General features: G+C 52.2%; 1 protein-coding gene across 5 annotated transcripts in view; it reads left to right on the plus strand.

Annotated features, from left to right (window-relative positions):
- The window catches only part of ASCC2 (activating signal cointegrator 1 complex subunit 2), a 41,534-nt gene that overhangs the window by 13,330 nt on the left and 14,205 nt on the right, over nt 1-13,999 (plus strand). For 3 of the 5 annotated variants that reach the window (XM_012538209.3, XM_012538210.3, XM_049697747.1), the window contains 9 exons: nt 3,025-3,092; nt 4,002-4,112; nt 5,425-5,537; nt 9,315-9,389; nt 9,838-9,945; nt 10,197-10,265; nt 10,490-10,564; nt 11,814-11,994; nt 13,281-13,495. In XM_012538209.3, coding sequence (XP_012393663.1) covers nt 3,025-3,092; nt 4,002-4,112; nt 5,425-5,537; nt 9,315-9,389; nt 9,838-9,945; nt 10,197-10,265; nt 10,490-10,564; nt 11,814-11,994; nt 13,281-13,495 — 1,015 coding nt within the window. The remainder of the gene's footprint in view (nt 1-3,024; nt 3,093-4,001; nt 4,113-5,424; nt 5,538-9,314; nt 9,390-9,837; nt 9,946-10,196; nt 10,266-10,489; nt 10,565-11,813; nt 11,995-13,280; nt 13,496-13,999) is intronic. The other 2 variants (XM_033412900.2, XM_033412901.2) reach the window with 1 other exon arrangement.

Consider the following 13,999-nt stretch of genomic DNA (forward strand, 5'->3'; position numbering starts at 1 on the left):
TAGTTAGCCACTCTAAGCCTGAGTTTTCTCACTTGAAGAAAGGGAAGACCAACTTGTAGTATGGTTGTGGGGATTAAATATGAGGTGGTGCTCAGCACAGAGCCTGGCACGTTACAGGCACTTGGTAAGTGCGAGCTCTTACTGTGACGAGGCTGTGGGAGCCTCTAGGAGCTTGGAGCATCTAGGAGCTTGGAGCAGGGTGGGGAGCCATCTGGCGACAAGGTTAATCTGGCAGCATGCAGGTGGGGAGGGTGGTGACGGGAGCCCGTGGAGGGGGCCAGGGCTTCAGCGTGGGTTTGAATGTGAGAGCCTGCTTGGGCTGCTGGGGCAGAAAAGGACACATCTGGGAGTAAAGCGGGGCTTAGTGAGGTCAGCTGGAGGGAGGAGTCTTAACGAATCTGGAGAAAACTTGAGGTGGGGGAGCAGGTTGTAAGTAGAGGCAAGGGCAGCATTAGGTCCGTGGGCTGTAGACGGCTGTGAGGGTCCAGGCAGAGATGCTGTCTGGCCGCATTTCCAGACAAGCAAGGGTGGTGTGAGAGAGCTCCGCCTGTTGCCAGGGTTCCTAATCTTTTAGGTCACTGACTCCGTTGAGAATCAGATGAAAGCTTGTCTCCAGGAAAACATACTCCCTCATAGAGTTTGAGCTGTTTTAGAATATTCTCATCCCTAGATTGAGAACCCTAAATTGGCTTATTAAGGAGAGCCCTTTCTTTGGCTCACAGAGGCTGGTTCACAGAAAAGAGGGCAGGATCAGGTATCAGGAGCCCCTTCATATTGTGTGTGTGTGTCTGTCTGTCTGGCTCTCCGTCTGCAGGCCCCTTCTCCACACCCTTCAACACGCACGCGCGCGCACACACACACACACACACACACACACACACACACACACACAAGCTCTCTTTCCAACCCTTGAGCAGAAGACATGAGACACAGCAAGGGCAGCCTTCACTTTCTCCACCACAGAAGCTCGTGAGCAAAGCAGATCAGCTGGAAGAGGGTTGACAAAGGAGACAAGGGGGGAGCAAGGGAACTGGCCAACTGTCCTTTGGGCAGAAGCCCAGTCCTTGCCCTGTCCCTGCCTCCTGCTTTTTTTTCAACCTTAAGGCTGGTGTTGTGAATCAGCAAGTGTAATTGTGAAAGCAGGGCCCTTCAGTTAGACTCTCTTGGAGCTGCTTTGCCAGAGCAGGAGTATATGAGCCCTTGGCCCCGTGGAGGACAGCACTGATCTGTTTGACAATACCTTGCATCCACCCTGGGTTTCTGAACTGCTTCAGTCTGAGAAGGGATATTTCAAGGGAGGCCATTCCTGTCCCTTCTTTTTAAATTATTTCTTTAAGAGATCAAAAGTCAGATCTTCAATGTCATTGGAATCAGATAAAGGAGAAGGAGACTCCAAAGACCTCAAGGGTAGATTGTGAAATGTGATCTGTTTTGATGCTTATAAAATATCCCTGTTACTCAGGCCTAAGCATGGGAAGGATTATGAAAGAGTGCCTTCCCCTGTTCCCGGTGGTCCAGGAGTGGTGAGGACCACTGTGTGGCCTGGGAATTATGGGAGGAGACCTGCTCCTGATGCCTGGGTCAGGAGACTCTGCCTGGAGAGGGTGACATCTGCCTTATGGTGGACTTAGCTCTGGGAGGTCACTGCAGGCAGAGGGAGGGGACAGGGCTCGTTGTGTGAGGTTGAGGATGGTGTGAGGGAAGAATGCAATTCGAGGGATGGGAAGAGGGTGGCCGGAGATGCCAGCAGAAGCCAGATCTTACAGGCCCTTTGTGCCGTGGTCAGGAGTTCAAACTTGCCCTTGAGGATATTGCTAGGAGGGTTTTATGAGGAAGAGCAGAGGTGGGTGGGGAGACAGCTCAGTCACTCCCCGCCTGTCAGGAGCAGGTGGGCACAGAAGGTCAGGGAGTACCTTCACAGGTTGAGGGGTCAGATGGGAGGTGCTGAGGAAGCTCCTGCTGGTAAAACTCAGCTTTCTGGAATCAAGGAATGAAGCGGCCTCCAGGAAGGTGTTTACAGAAAGTCCAGCCACCTAGTGACTTGCTTACTCACCCAGCCCCATCTGGCCTTTGACCTCATTCATTTTCAAATCATCCAGGATAGAGTGAGGGCTGCAGGGTTATCATTAAGGCAACCGAGGACAGACCTGCCCAAAGACAGAGGACACCTAGAGGTCAGAGCACCCTGACAGTCAGCCAGCCTTAGGTCCTGGGATTGTAGTGGGATGAGGAACCCAGGCCTCTTCTGAAGGGCAGTGGCATTTTGCATCCTGTCCCCCAGCTAGCTGTGATCCTCTTTCCCTCCCCCCTTCCGCCACCCATTTGGGCAGCCAGGACAATTGGTTTCTGTTCCAGTTACCATATGCTCTAACCTCCGCACTCAGCAGCAGCACTTGGAGGATAGTGAACACTTGGAGAGGGGCTTCATTTTATAGGAATAAGTGCAAATGTGCGGTAAATCTATCTCCAGGTCCCTGGCAGGCCTCTCACCTTGGAGTAGGGATTAGTATGGCTAGCAGATTCAAAAGCAGAGGGTAGGAGAATTTCTAGAGAAATTTCTCCCTAGAATCTCCTCACATTACTAGAGGCGTGGCCTGGCAAGACTCCTGGATTGTAGCACCCAGGTTTCTTGAGCAGAGTGATCCTGTCTCCTAATTTTCCTGGATGACTAGCTCCTATTTACAAAGCCAGTGTTGTCATACAAAGCACAGTGCCCAAGTGTGATCATTCCCTGGGGATGGTAGGGTGAGCTGGTTTGACCAGGGAGGGTCTTTTACGTAATTCGCTGGGCAGAGGTGCTTAAAAGGTTAACTTGTACTGAGCAAGGTCCCTCCCTCACCCTGGGGAAGTTTCTAGGCTGGGCCAAAGCTCTGTGCCAGCGGGGCCCGGGGCCAGGACTGCTTTAGTGCAGGCAGGCTTAGGAAAGGGGAGAAAGGTCACAGAACATGCTGGCAACCATTTGTACTGTGTCCTCTCCACCCCTACTGTCTTTTCCCAATTCCTACCTTTCTCTTCTCTTTTCAGGAAACATCTTTCTCCAACAGCCAAGTTACTATAATGACCTGGATGAAACCATGCCCACCATCCTTCAGGTACTGGCTGGCTCTCAGCCCTGCCCAGGGGAGGCAGAGCCTTTCTCCTACCTGCTGATGTTTCTCAACTTTCCTGGAAGAGTCTGGGAGAAATCCCCCCCACCCGCCACCCCAGATTCACCTCCAGACTGTCACTTTTTTGCACCCCTCACCTCACTCCTTTGAATTCATCCTTTCCTCTCTTGAACAGGACTGAAATCTAAGGGCTGTCCAGCACTCATACAGAAAGAGCTTGGGGTGCATTTTGTGTTGTTTGTCAACAGCCATCTACCTCTAAGTATACCCCTATACGTTTCTCAAATCAGATGAAATAATGTTCATTGTAGAAAATTTGGAAAATTTTAAAAAAAGAACAAAAAAACAGAAAGAGGGAGATTAATCTCCCTCCATAATCCCACCAAGAGATAACCACTGTTCACAGTAACTCTTAGAATTTTACATGCTAGCATACTTAAAATATAGCACCATCAGTTAAATACTTACATGATTTTATGATGGGCTCTGTTTTCCCCTCACTGTTGATTTGTCTTTTATTTCAATATAGTTCCCATAAATTGCCATCTCCAGGGGATCCAAAAACATATGTTACTGACTGTAACTCTTAAATATTCATCACCATACACTTGTCCAGTCTATCCAGGTAATATCCATAGGATTTACATACATTTTGTCATTTTAATCCTCACCACAATCCTTCAAGAAGGATGCCCCCATTACTCCACTTTGACACAGATTCCACTCTGACCCCGCTCTCTGAGAAGGTCACTGTCTCAGCTGGTGTCCCAGGAACGCTGGCATATATTCTAAAGATTCCAAAGCAGTTTTCAGATCACCAGTCGCTAGCTGCAGGATGGGGGTCTAGCTGCTGGCTCGACGGGATGTGGGAGAGTCATCTCTTGTGTTTCACAGGTCTTCAGCAATATCCTCCAGCATTGTGGTTTGCAAGGGGACGGGGCCTGCACCACACCCCAGAAGCTTGAGGAGAGGGGCCGGCTGACCCCCAGCGACATGCCTCTCCTGGTGAGGTTGCCCTTCAGCCCAGCTTCTTTCTGGCCAGTAGAAGGCCCAGCAGCTTCTTCCCCTGCTCACAGCCCTTTACCCCAACCCCACCAGCAGCTGTTCCCATCACACAGGTTTAGAGCGTTTCAGCAGGCCTTTTCACTGGGAGCTTCATTTATGGAGTAGCGGAGGGAACAGGATGGAGGTTTAGTCTTCACATAGTTCAGGTGGACAGGTTCCTGGGTACGTTATTCATTGAGCCTTTCATCCACCGCGCCGATTTGCGTGGAGGAGCCCCTAGCACGTGCCAGGCCCCAGGCTGGGCTGTGAAGGTGAAGCAGTGAGCAGAAGCAGACACGGCGCCTGCTCTCATGGAACTCAGAATCTAATGGGGATGCCAGATGGGAGGTAAATGTTTAAGGAACCTGGACGTGCGTCTGGCCCTGTGTTAAGCACCAGAGTTAGAGGAGGAACGAAGCAGCTGTGAGCTGCCCTCCTGGAGCTTGCGATCTCGTGAGAGAACAGGCCTTAAACAAGTGTTTCAGAAAAGGGCACACCGAGTGCTGTGGGAGCAGGGCATGTTACCCCTCTGAACCGCAGAGAAGTCTCTACAGATAAGTCTCCTCATCTGTAAAATGGAGATCCCAGCCTGCTTGTTAGCGTCATCGTGAGAATCAGAGAAGCCTATGAGGATGCACTCCCTGTTCTGTACAGGCGCTTCAAACTCTAAGGAAAGTAGGGTGGGCTATTCTTGTCCTCACTGGGATGTACTTTCTGTGCGGGACCTCAGGCGCTGTCTTCAGATTCAGGGATGGGTTCTCCTTCAACTTCCAAGAGAGAATCGTATTAGCCCAGGGGACCTCCCTGGCGGTCCAGTGGTTAAGACTTTGCCTTCCAGTGCAGGGGGTGCGTGTTCGATCCCTGGTTGAGGAGCTAAGATCCCACATTTGCCTTGCGGCCAAAAAACCAAAACAAAACAGAAGCAATATTGTAACAAATTCAATAAAGACTTTTAAAATGGTACACATCAAAAAATATATATATATTTAATTTAAAAAAAGAGAGAGAGAGAGAATCGTATTAGCCCAGAGCTAGAAGTCACCCTAGAGATCCCCGGCTGTGCATCTGTTGGAACTACAGTAGCAAGACCCAAGGCTTGGGTTGAGCTCCCCAGATCGTCCTTCTAGAGATGGACAAGCCAGTCTTTGCCCGGGACCTCCAGCGTTCACCTGCCTGTTGGGGACCCCCAGCTTTGTCAGCTTTGTCTCAGACCCTCTACAGAGTTGTCCCTGGGGGCGAAGGAGAATAATGCAGTGTTTTCCTTTGGCGACAGGAATTAAAGGACATCGTTCTCTACCTTTGTGATACCTGCACCACACTCTGGGCCTTTCTGGATATCTTCCCTTTGGCTTGCCCAACCTTCCAGAAACACGACTTCTGTTACAGGTACAGAGGTAGTTCTGGCTGTTGAAGTCGAGGTTGGAGTTCACATCTTCGTTCAGCAAGTATTTATTGGGTGCTTAGGATGCACCAGGCCCTCTTCCAGCTCCTGCCTGTGTGGAGGCTGCATTTGAGAAGCACTGCTATTTGGGGCTAAGAACAGGGGAGAGGAGGAAGAAAAACACCAACCCAAGAGTCGGGCAGTTTCAATTCAGTCCCGTTTTGTTTCAGACCCCCTGTCACAGGCAGGCACAGGGAGTGACAGATGATAAGGAGCGGGCTGAGGACTTCAGCCTCCAGCCCAGGGAAGAGCACACGTGAGGATGTGAGCAGATGTGCGCCCGTGTGGCGCCAGCAGTTGGGGCCGAATTATGAACACAGACGAGGGAGCAAAGTTCTATCTGATGAAATAAGAGAAGGTTTCAGGGCGACCCTTAAATGAGGTCTTAAGAATGAACAGCAACCTTCCAGGCAGAGAAAGGTTTCCATGGCCGGAAGCGCATTCAGGCTGGCGGAGTGAAGCCTGCGGAGGCCCAGCGTGTGTTCCGGGGAGAACAGGGGAGTGGAGTGTGACACGAGGGGCGGGTGTGGGCGTGGGGAGCAGGCGACAACCAGAGAGGGCTCCAGGGAAGTCAGACTTGGTTTGATGTGTGCTGGCAGGGAGTGGGGCCTTTATTGGGCAGGCAGGAGGGAGGCCCTGGAGGCTTTTATCCAAATAACTCATAGAAAGATCCTGCTGTGATGAAGAAAGATACCAAGGGGGATACGGGGCAGGGAGGGAGACCCTCTTTGCCCACTTAGCACCGTGGGCATCTGTTCCATGTGCAGTGAGAAGGGGGTGAGCTGGTAACTGGCACACTGCCTGGCAATGGCAGAAGGTGGGGGTGGGCTGCCCTGTTCTCAGTGGCCTCTGGCTGTTCTTGCCAGGCATCTCTCCCCACCGTTTGCAGGAGCTTCTGGGAGCTGCCCAGCTCCGTCCACCCAGCCCTCTGTCCATTCGGTCATTTGCTCACCCATTCAACAAAACATTTATCTAGCCCTGGCATGTGCCAGAGATGGCAGCTGGTGCCCTGAGCCCGCCTGGTTCTCCTCAGCTCACAAAAATCAGACATGAAGATTGATCAGCCTCCCGGAGACCGTTAGAATAAAGCACTGATCCACACTTTCCCCAGAAGGAAGGGGTTAGGATGGGACTCTTAAAAATGTTGTCACAGTTTTTGAAAGGTATCTTTTCTCATGGTAAATGTGGCAAATGCTTGTAGGAACTTTGGGAAATCCCCAAAGGTAGGAAATGAAAATCTCTATGAGAGATCATGCTGTTCTTAGACTTATTTTCACTCACCATAAGCATTTTCCCATTTTGTGAAAGCATCTTCCCAAACATGGCGCAGATGGCTTTGGAAAGGGTCTTTGGAGATGGGAGGGTCATTTCTGGAAGAGCTGACTTTCCTGCGAGGTACCCCGTGGCGGCAGGGGAGCAGCTCCACCCATCTCAAGATGAGGAGGAAGAAAAGAAAACACTCTTGACTGCGAGTGACCCTGCCTTTGGCAAGTGACACTGCCTCTGACCCACAAACAGCCTGGGGCTGGCTCAGCCTGTTCCAACTGTGCTGGAGGCCAGGAACACCCGCTGAGCGAAGCAGCCCCTCAGTCCCAGAGGACTCTGGTCAAGGGACTACCTCCCCAAACAGCCCTCTAGCTAATCTCTCTCAGAACAACCTTCTCAGCCCTCCTCTCTTTCTGTCCTTTAATTCTGTGAACGAATAATGCATTCACATGGTTCAAAACTCAAAAAGTATAAAATACACATTGAAAAGCCTCCCTTTCCCCCTTCCCCAGTTCTGTTCCTCACACACAAGCATCGGGTTAGTTTTTTTGGTGGAATTTTCCAGAGATATGCATATAAATATGCACATATAAGCAAATATACACATTATAAATCTCCTGCCCTCTTTTTAATATTTAATATACTGGCATATTATGAGGACTGTATGTACTGTTTGCATTTTACTTTTAAATTTAATGTACATCTATGCATAAAGCACCTTCAGTCTTTGGTATGGCTGGGTAGAATTCCGTTGTGTGGGACACCAGCCCCCAGAGATTTAGGTTTTTTCCAACTGTTTGCTATTACAAAAAAAATTGCCGTAAAGAATAACTTTGTACACAGGTCATTATGTACCTCTTTATAAGTATATCTGAGAAATAAATTCCTAGAAGTAGAATTGTGGGAACAGATGGTATATGCATTTAAAATTTTCACAGATCTCACCAAATCACCCTCTATACGGGTTGTTTCAGTTAACCCTCCCACCAGCAGTGTATCCTGGCAACGCCTGACTCTGCTTGAGCCAAACTACCCTCTCTGTCGTCTTCTGGGTGCCATGCTGTGGGCCTCGAAAGGCCTGCCTCTTTGGGCCGGCTTACCCTCTGCTACGCACAGCACTGCACTAGGAAAAAGTTGTCAGCAGCCAGCCGATTGACAGACAGATGTTTACAGGGTGCCTGCTGCAGATTCAGCACTGTCCTAGGCACGTCAGCTGCATTTCTGGCTTTGGGAAGCCTAAGATGTTCAGAGATAGAATTACACCCCAGAAGAGAGGTAGCTGCATTTTAAGTTGTAAAAACACGATCTTCTGAGTGCTGTGCATCTAGTTCCGGGGAGGAGTAATCACAGGGGTGAGCGTGATCAGGAAGCGTGTGGCTGGGATGAAGAGTTTCTGTTTTTGCTTTTGTTGAAATTTTTATTGGAGTATAGTTGATTTACAATGTTGTGTTAGTTTCAGGTGTACAGCAAAGTGAATCAGTTATATATATATATATATATATATATATATATATATATATCTCCATTCTTTTTCAGATTCTTTTCCCATATATCAATAGGTTGCTACAGAATTTTTTTTTCCGAATTTTTAAAAAAATTATTTATTTATTTATTTTTGGCTGCATTGGGTCTTCGTTGATGCGTGTGGGCTTTCTCTAGTTGTGGCGAGCGGGGGCTACTCTTCGTTGGTGCGCGGGCTTCTCATTGCAGTGGCTTCTCTTGTTGTGGAGCACAGGTTCTAGGTGCGCGGGCTTCACTAGTTGTGGCTCGCGGGCTCTAGAGCACAGGCTCAGTAGTTGTGATGCACAGGCTTAGTTGCTCTGCGGCATGTGGGATCTTCCCAGACCAGGGATCGAACCCCTGTCCCCTGCATTGGCAGACAGATTCTTATCCACTGCGCCACCAGGGAAGCCCTGTTACAGAACATTGAGTAGAGCTCCCTGTGCTATACAGTAGGTTCTTATTAGTTATCTATTTTATATATAGTAGTGTGTGTATGTTAATCCCAATCTCCTAATTTAGGGGATGGAGAGTTTAAATCTGAGTTGAGAAGGGGTGGCTGTGAGGTTGCTGAGGTGAGAAGCAGGGTTGGCTATACTGTGCCAGGTACGGATGTACCAGAGAGGAGTTACACTTTGATGTCATAGGAGGTAGGGAGCTGCTGGCAGTTTTTGAGCAAGAAAAAAGTCACCTTGTATTTGTTCCTCAAACCCCAGTGAGTCCTGGGTGGAAGTAGCTCCAGGGCATTTCCCACAAGGCTCTTCCTAGGACCAGCCACTGTGGGACAATCTGGGGTGAACTTCAGGAAGAGCCAGGGTGGTCCCGGGAGAAAACTGTGGTGACAACTTGGGAGCAAGAAATAGGCCTTCCCACTCCCTTGAGTTTGCTTTGCTTTTTCTAATGAAGTGTGATATTTGTGAGCTAATCCAGCCTTTTACCCACATGTGCCACCACAGGCTAGCTTCCTTTTACGAAATAGCAATTTCCGAACTGGAGTCTGCAATTAAGAAGAGGAGGCTTGAAGATAGCAAGTGAGGCGGGGACAAAACTAAGAGTATTGTTGTGGGAGAGAGAAGCCCCAGCTCGGGCCCTGCCCTCCGTGGGCCTTGGCATCCCCATCTCTAAGTCAAGGGGGTGGGACCACGGACCATGCGGATTTGGCTGGTGCCTCCCTACCTAATGGCCTCCCGGCCTCTGTATTGAAGCCTTTTCCCTTCAGCTGTTGCTCTAAGCTCTTACTGACCTGCTGGTTCCTGACCGCCTGTTTGAGCTGAGAAGTGGCCCTGGAACCAGCCGGCCTCTCAGAGCCTGTAGCCTTTTGCCAACTGCTGTCAACAGCAAACTGTGAGGCTTTCCCAGCCCCTGGGGGCGGGGGCAGGGGTTGGGGGGCAAGGGGCACCTGCAAATGCTGGAAAGAAGTTCCCTCGGTGCCCTTTTTGCCTCTCAAATCTACTTCTTTTTTCTCTGTGGCCTTCGAAGGCTGCTAGGTGACCTGTGGCAGAGGCTCTCCCATTCCAGGAAGAAGCTACTGGAGATTTTTCACATCCTCCTGAACCAGATCTGCCTTCTCCCAGTCCTAGAAAGCAGGTAAACACTCGGGAGCCACTGCCCCACCCAGGTGGAAGAGCTCCCTCCCCAAGCCCAGCAAAGGCGTTTCCCTCACTTCATCTTGTCCCTCCCCTGCTCCAGGGTTGCTGAGCAAAGATGGGAAACTGAGAAAAATGCCTCTTTCCCCCAACTGGCTGGAGGCCTGGCAGAGGGGTGGGGTGAGCGGGCGAGGAAGGGAGCTGCAGATTGTCTGCATGGAATGAGCTCATCTTGCCTGTGTCCTGTTCCAGCTGTGACAACATTCAGGGCTTCATCGAAGAGTTCCTTCAGATCTTCAGCTCCTTGCTGCAGGAAAAGAGGTGAGCGTGTAGCTGAGTTGGGACGGGCCCGTGGCACTCCCACCAGCCCCAGGAGACCTTACGTAATAGAGCCCCTGCCATGTGCTCACCACGGTCTAAGCTTCTGGCATTTATGGTTGGGCAGCAGACACAGGGAGTGGCCCTCAGCAAACCAGCCCCTGTGGCTCCAGCCCTGTCTTCCCCGACACCCTCTCCCCCCACCCCCGCTGCGCTCTCTCTGGCAGGTTCCTCCGGGACTATGATGCGCTCTTCCCCGTGGCCGATGACATCAGCCTGTTGCAGCAGGCCTCGTCAGCCTTGTATCCTTCCACTGCAGCCCCTGGGACGGGCCTGACCTGACCGGGTCAGACCCACAGGGAGTGGAGGGACATTTGGCCCCAGAACACGTCTAGGCCAGCCTTCCCTAGATGCCCGCCGAGGCCCCAGCCCCAGTCTCTGGAGGAGATGACTGCTCTGATCCTTGGGGCAAATACAGCCCTACTTACCCTAGTCTTTGCTGAGCCTCTGGGCCTGTGTGACCAAGATGGACTCAGCCCTGCCCTTATGGACCTCACTGCAGGATGAGAGACGGATAATTAAATAGGCAGTTAGAGTGTCATATGGGAGAAATTCAGAGTCAGGGGAAACCAAGGGGGCCTTCAACCCAGTGGAGCTTGGGGTGGGGGTGTCACACGGAAGTGAAATCCAAGTTGAGAACAGCGCAAGGAAGAGGAGGTGGCCAAACCCTGAATTAAGTGTTCCCAGGGGACAGCGGACAGAGCAGGCCTGTCTGAGGAGCCCACAGATGTTGTGTGCAGATTGCAGAGGGCTGAGGGGAAGGGGTCTAGCGGGAGGGGGTTTAGGCCATGGCCGATGAGCTGGGGCCGAGCAGACCTGCATGGCCCAGGGATGGCCCTCACTGAGAAGTTTGGGGTCAGCCCTGCAAGTGCTGGGGAGCCATGGAAGGGTGTGAAGCAGAGGGTGACATTGTCAGTTTCATACTTTGGCTGGTGGGGGGTTGGGTTAGAAGTAGAGTGAGGGGGTCTAGGGCAACTCCCCAGCATCTGGCTTGGCAATACCCAGGGTAGTGGAGAGGGAGGAGGGGCAGGAACGAGCAGGCCCAAGGACCATTTTGGTGACTGGGTAGGTTGCTCAGTCCTGTCTCAGGGACACCCTGTGGGCCCCCAACCTTTACAGAAAGCCCGCAACTGGTTCGACAGGAAGCCCAGTGGTAGTGTCCCCACCGGGCCCTCCTCCTGGGGGTCAGTGCAGAGGAGGAGCTGCTGGATTGTCCAAATGCCATGTTCCAGGATGCTCTGCTGCCAGCCCCTGGCCCGGTCTTTACCCAGAGCTTCTTTCTGCTGAGTGGCAGGTACTGGGTTTTCAGGCTAGTGTGGCTGTGGTCTGCCTGGCCCGTTTCCTCATGTAGCCCAGGTGCCCGTGATGCCCACTGGATGCAGCCCAGACAGCCCCTGGCCAAAGCCATACAGTCAGATGCTGGGGATAGATTGAGAAACAATGCTGCCTCAGAGCTGCCCTCCCGAGAGACTCCTTAACACGTCCTCACAGGGACGAGACTCGGACCGCCTACATCCTCCAGGCAGTTGAGAGTGCATGGGAAGGGGTGGACCGAAGGAAAGCCACCAATGCCAAAGACCCACCGGTGGTTGAGAATCCTAACGGGGTCGTGGTGGCGGCGGAGGCGGTCAGCAGACCGTCATCGCTTCCCCAGAACTCGGAGGAAGAGGAGGTGTGTGACAAGAGCGGTGCTTCCCCTGCTCCCCAGCCCCTCCTGGCCCCATCGAGAGGTTTGGGCAGCGGGAAACCTGCCTTCTTTGTTCCTGCTCTCAGGGAAAAGGGTTTCTTTTGGAGTTGACAGTCTTGAGCTGCTGGTCAGCTCTGCGTTGCCTTTAGAGGGTTCTGAGCTGCGGGCGTGCTAGGCAGGGTGTGAGGAAGGCAAGTCGCTTAGCTGTCAAAGCCTCAGTTTCCCCTCCATAAGATGAAGCAATGGAGCTTTTTCCATGTGAAATCCTTGTTGGCACTCTCCTCTAAACAGAGTGGAAACCTCTGATCTAGCGCTTTCACTCCAGGCTTTTACAGAACTCACCATCGCCAAGTCTGTGGCCGTACTGATCAGCCACTGAGCCCAGGACTCTTCGCTGAATGTCAGGCACCATGATGTGGGGATTAAGACCACACAGTCTCTGGGGTCAGGCAGCTCAGGGAAGTATCCTGGTTCTGTCACCCGCCAGCTGAATGGCCTCAGGCACGTCCCTCACATCAGCCTTGGTTTCTCACCTGTAAGGTGGGGACTGCCACTGTCCCCACCCACCTCCATGTGGCTGTGGGATGATGCTCAGAGCTGCTGTGTGGAGTGAATGCTCTGAGCCTGGCTGGCCCTCAATGCTCCATTGACAGACGCTGCTGCTCTTCCTGTTAGACCCCAGGCCCCGTGACTGCTGTCCCAGGACCTTGGAGAATGACAGCCCCTTGTGCCTCCCCCCACACACCCCCTTTTCCCTGTTTGGCTTATTTCAGACATGGAGGAGTTTTACTGTTGTTTTTTTGATTTGTAAATTTCCTTAAAAGCCTAAAAAATTAAGCCACTTTGAGCTGTCTATGCACTGAATCCCCCTCATCGAGGTGGAGATAATCAAAGGAGAGCATCTCCACATAGTCAGGTCTGGTGGTTGCTGTTCCGCTCTGACATCAGTCATCAACCTGTCAGAGCAGGAAAAGGACTTGATTCATAGAAGCCATGGCCGTTTATGGAGAGCCTAGTCCATGCCAGGCACAGTGCTCTGCGTTTTTTGTGCAAAAGCACACTGCCCAAGTCACACAGCCAGAAGTAGCTCAGCTGGTAAATCGTAGCGCCCCCTTTCACTTAAGTGACTTGGCTCAGGTCCCTCGGTCAGGAGGGGCAGGGCTGGGACTCAAACCAGGTCCCCTGACTCGAGACCAGCACTGTTGGGGGCCGGTTGCCCTGTCACTAGCCCAACCTAGCCTTCCCCTACTTCACTCTGGCTCTTCCCACAGTGCTTGGGGGCAGCGGCTGCTCCAGGCCCCACGGTGTGTGGCGTGGAACTGGACTCACTCATCTCCCAAGTGAAGGACCTGCTGCCAGACCTTGGCGAGGGCTTCATCCTGGCCTGCCTGGAGCACTACAGCTATGACCCGGAGCAGGTGATCAACAACATCCTGGAGGGGCGGCTGGCCCCTGCCCTCAGCCAGCTGGACCGCGGCCTAGACAGGTGGGAGAGACGGGTGGGAGGAGGCTCACGGAGTCCAGCCTGCCCCGGGGCCCTTGTCAGGGGCCCTTCTTAGTTCCTCTGCCTCCCACGCCTCCTTCCCACGTGTCCCGGGACTCAGCTCGCTTGCTCTTCCCCACAGCAGAGTTTCCCAACCGTGGAAGCTAATGTCCTCTTTGAGGAAACAGAAACCTCAGGCCCAGGAGGTCCTCACATGCCCCCTGCAGGGCAGAGTGGGCACCGCTGGACTGCCCTGCTCCACCTCGTAGGAAGACCCATTAGAGCCACAGGGATGTGACCAAGGGGTCGAGAGCCTTCAGAGCTCTGATATTGCTGGCCTGCCCAGTCATTGCCACCTTCCCAGTAGATTCCTGAGGGAGGACAGCCAAAGCTTCTCACTTCCTTCACAACCACCCTTCTTTTTTTTTTTTGGCTGCACCGCACGCCTTGTGGGATTTTAGTTTCCGACCAGGGATTGAACCTGGGCCCTTGGCAGTGAGAGCACAG

This window comes from Orcinus orca, chromosome 15 (assembly GCF_937001465.1).
Source record: "Orcinus orca chromosome 15, mOrcOrc1.1, whole genome shotgun sequence".
In the NCBI taxonomy this organism is placed as follows: domain Eukaryota; kingdom Metazoa; phylum Chordata; class Mammalia; order Artiodactyla; family Delphinidae; genus Orcinus; species Orcinus orca.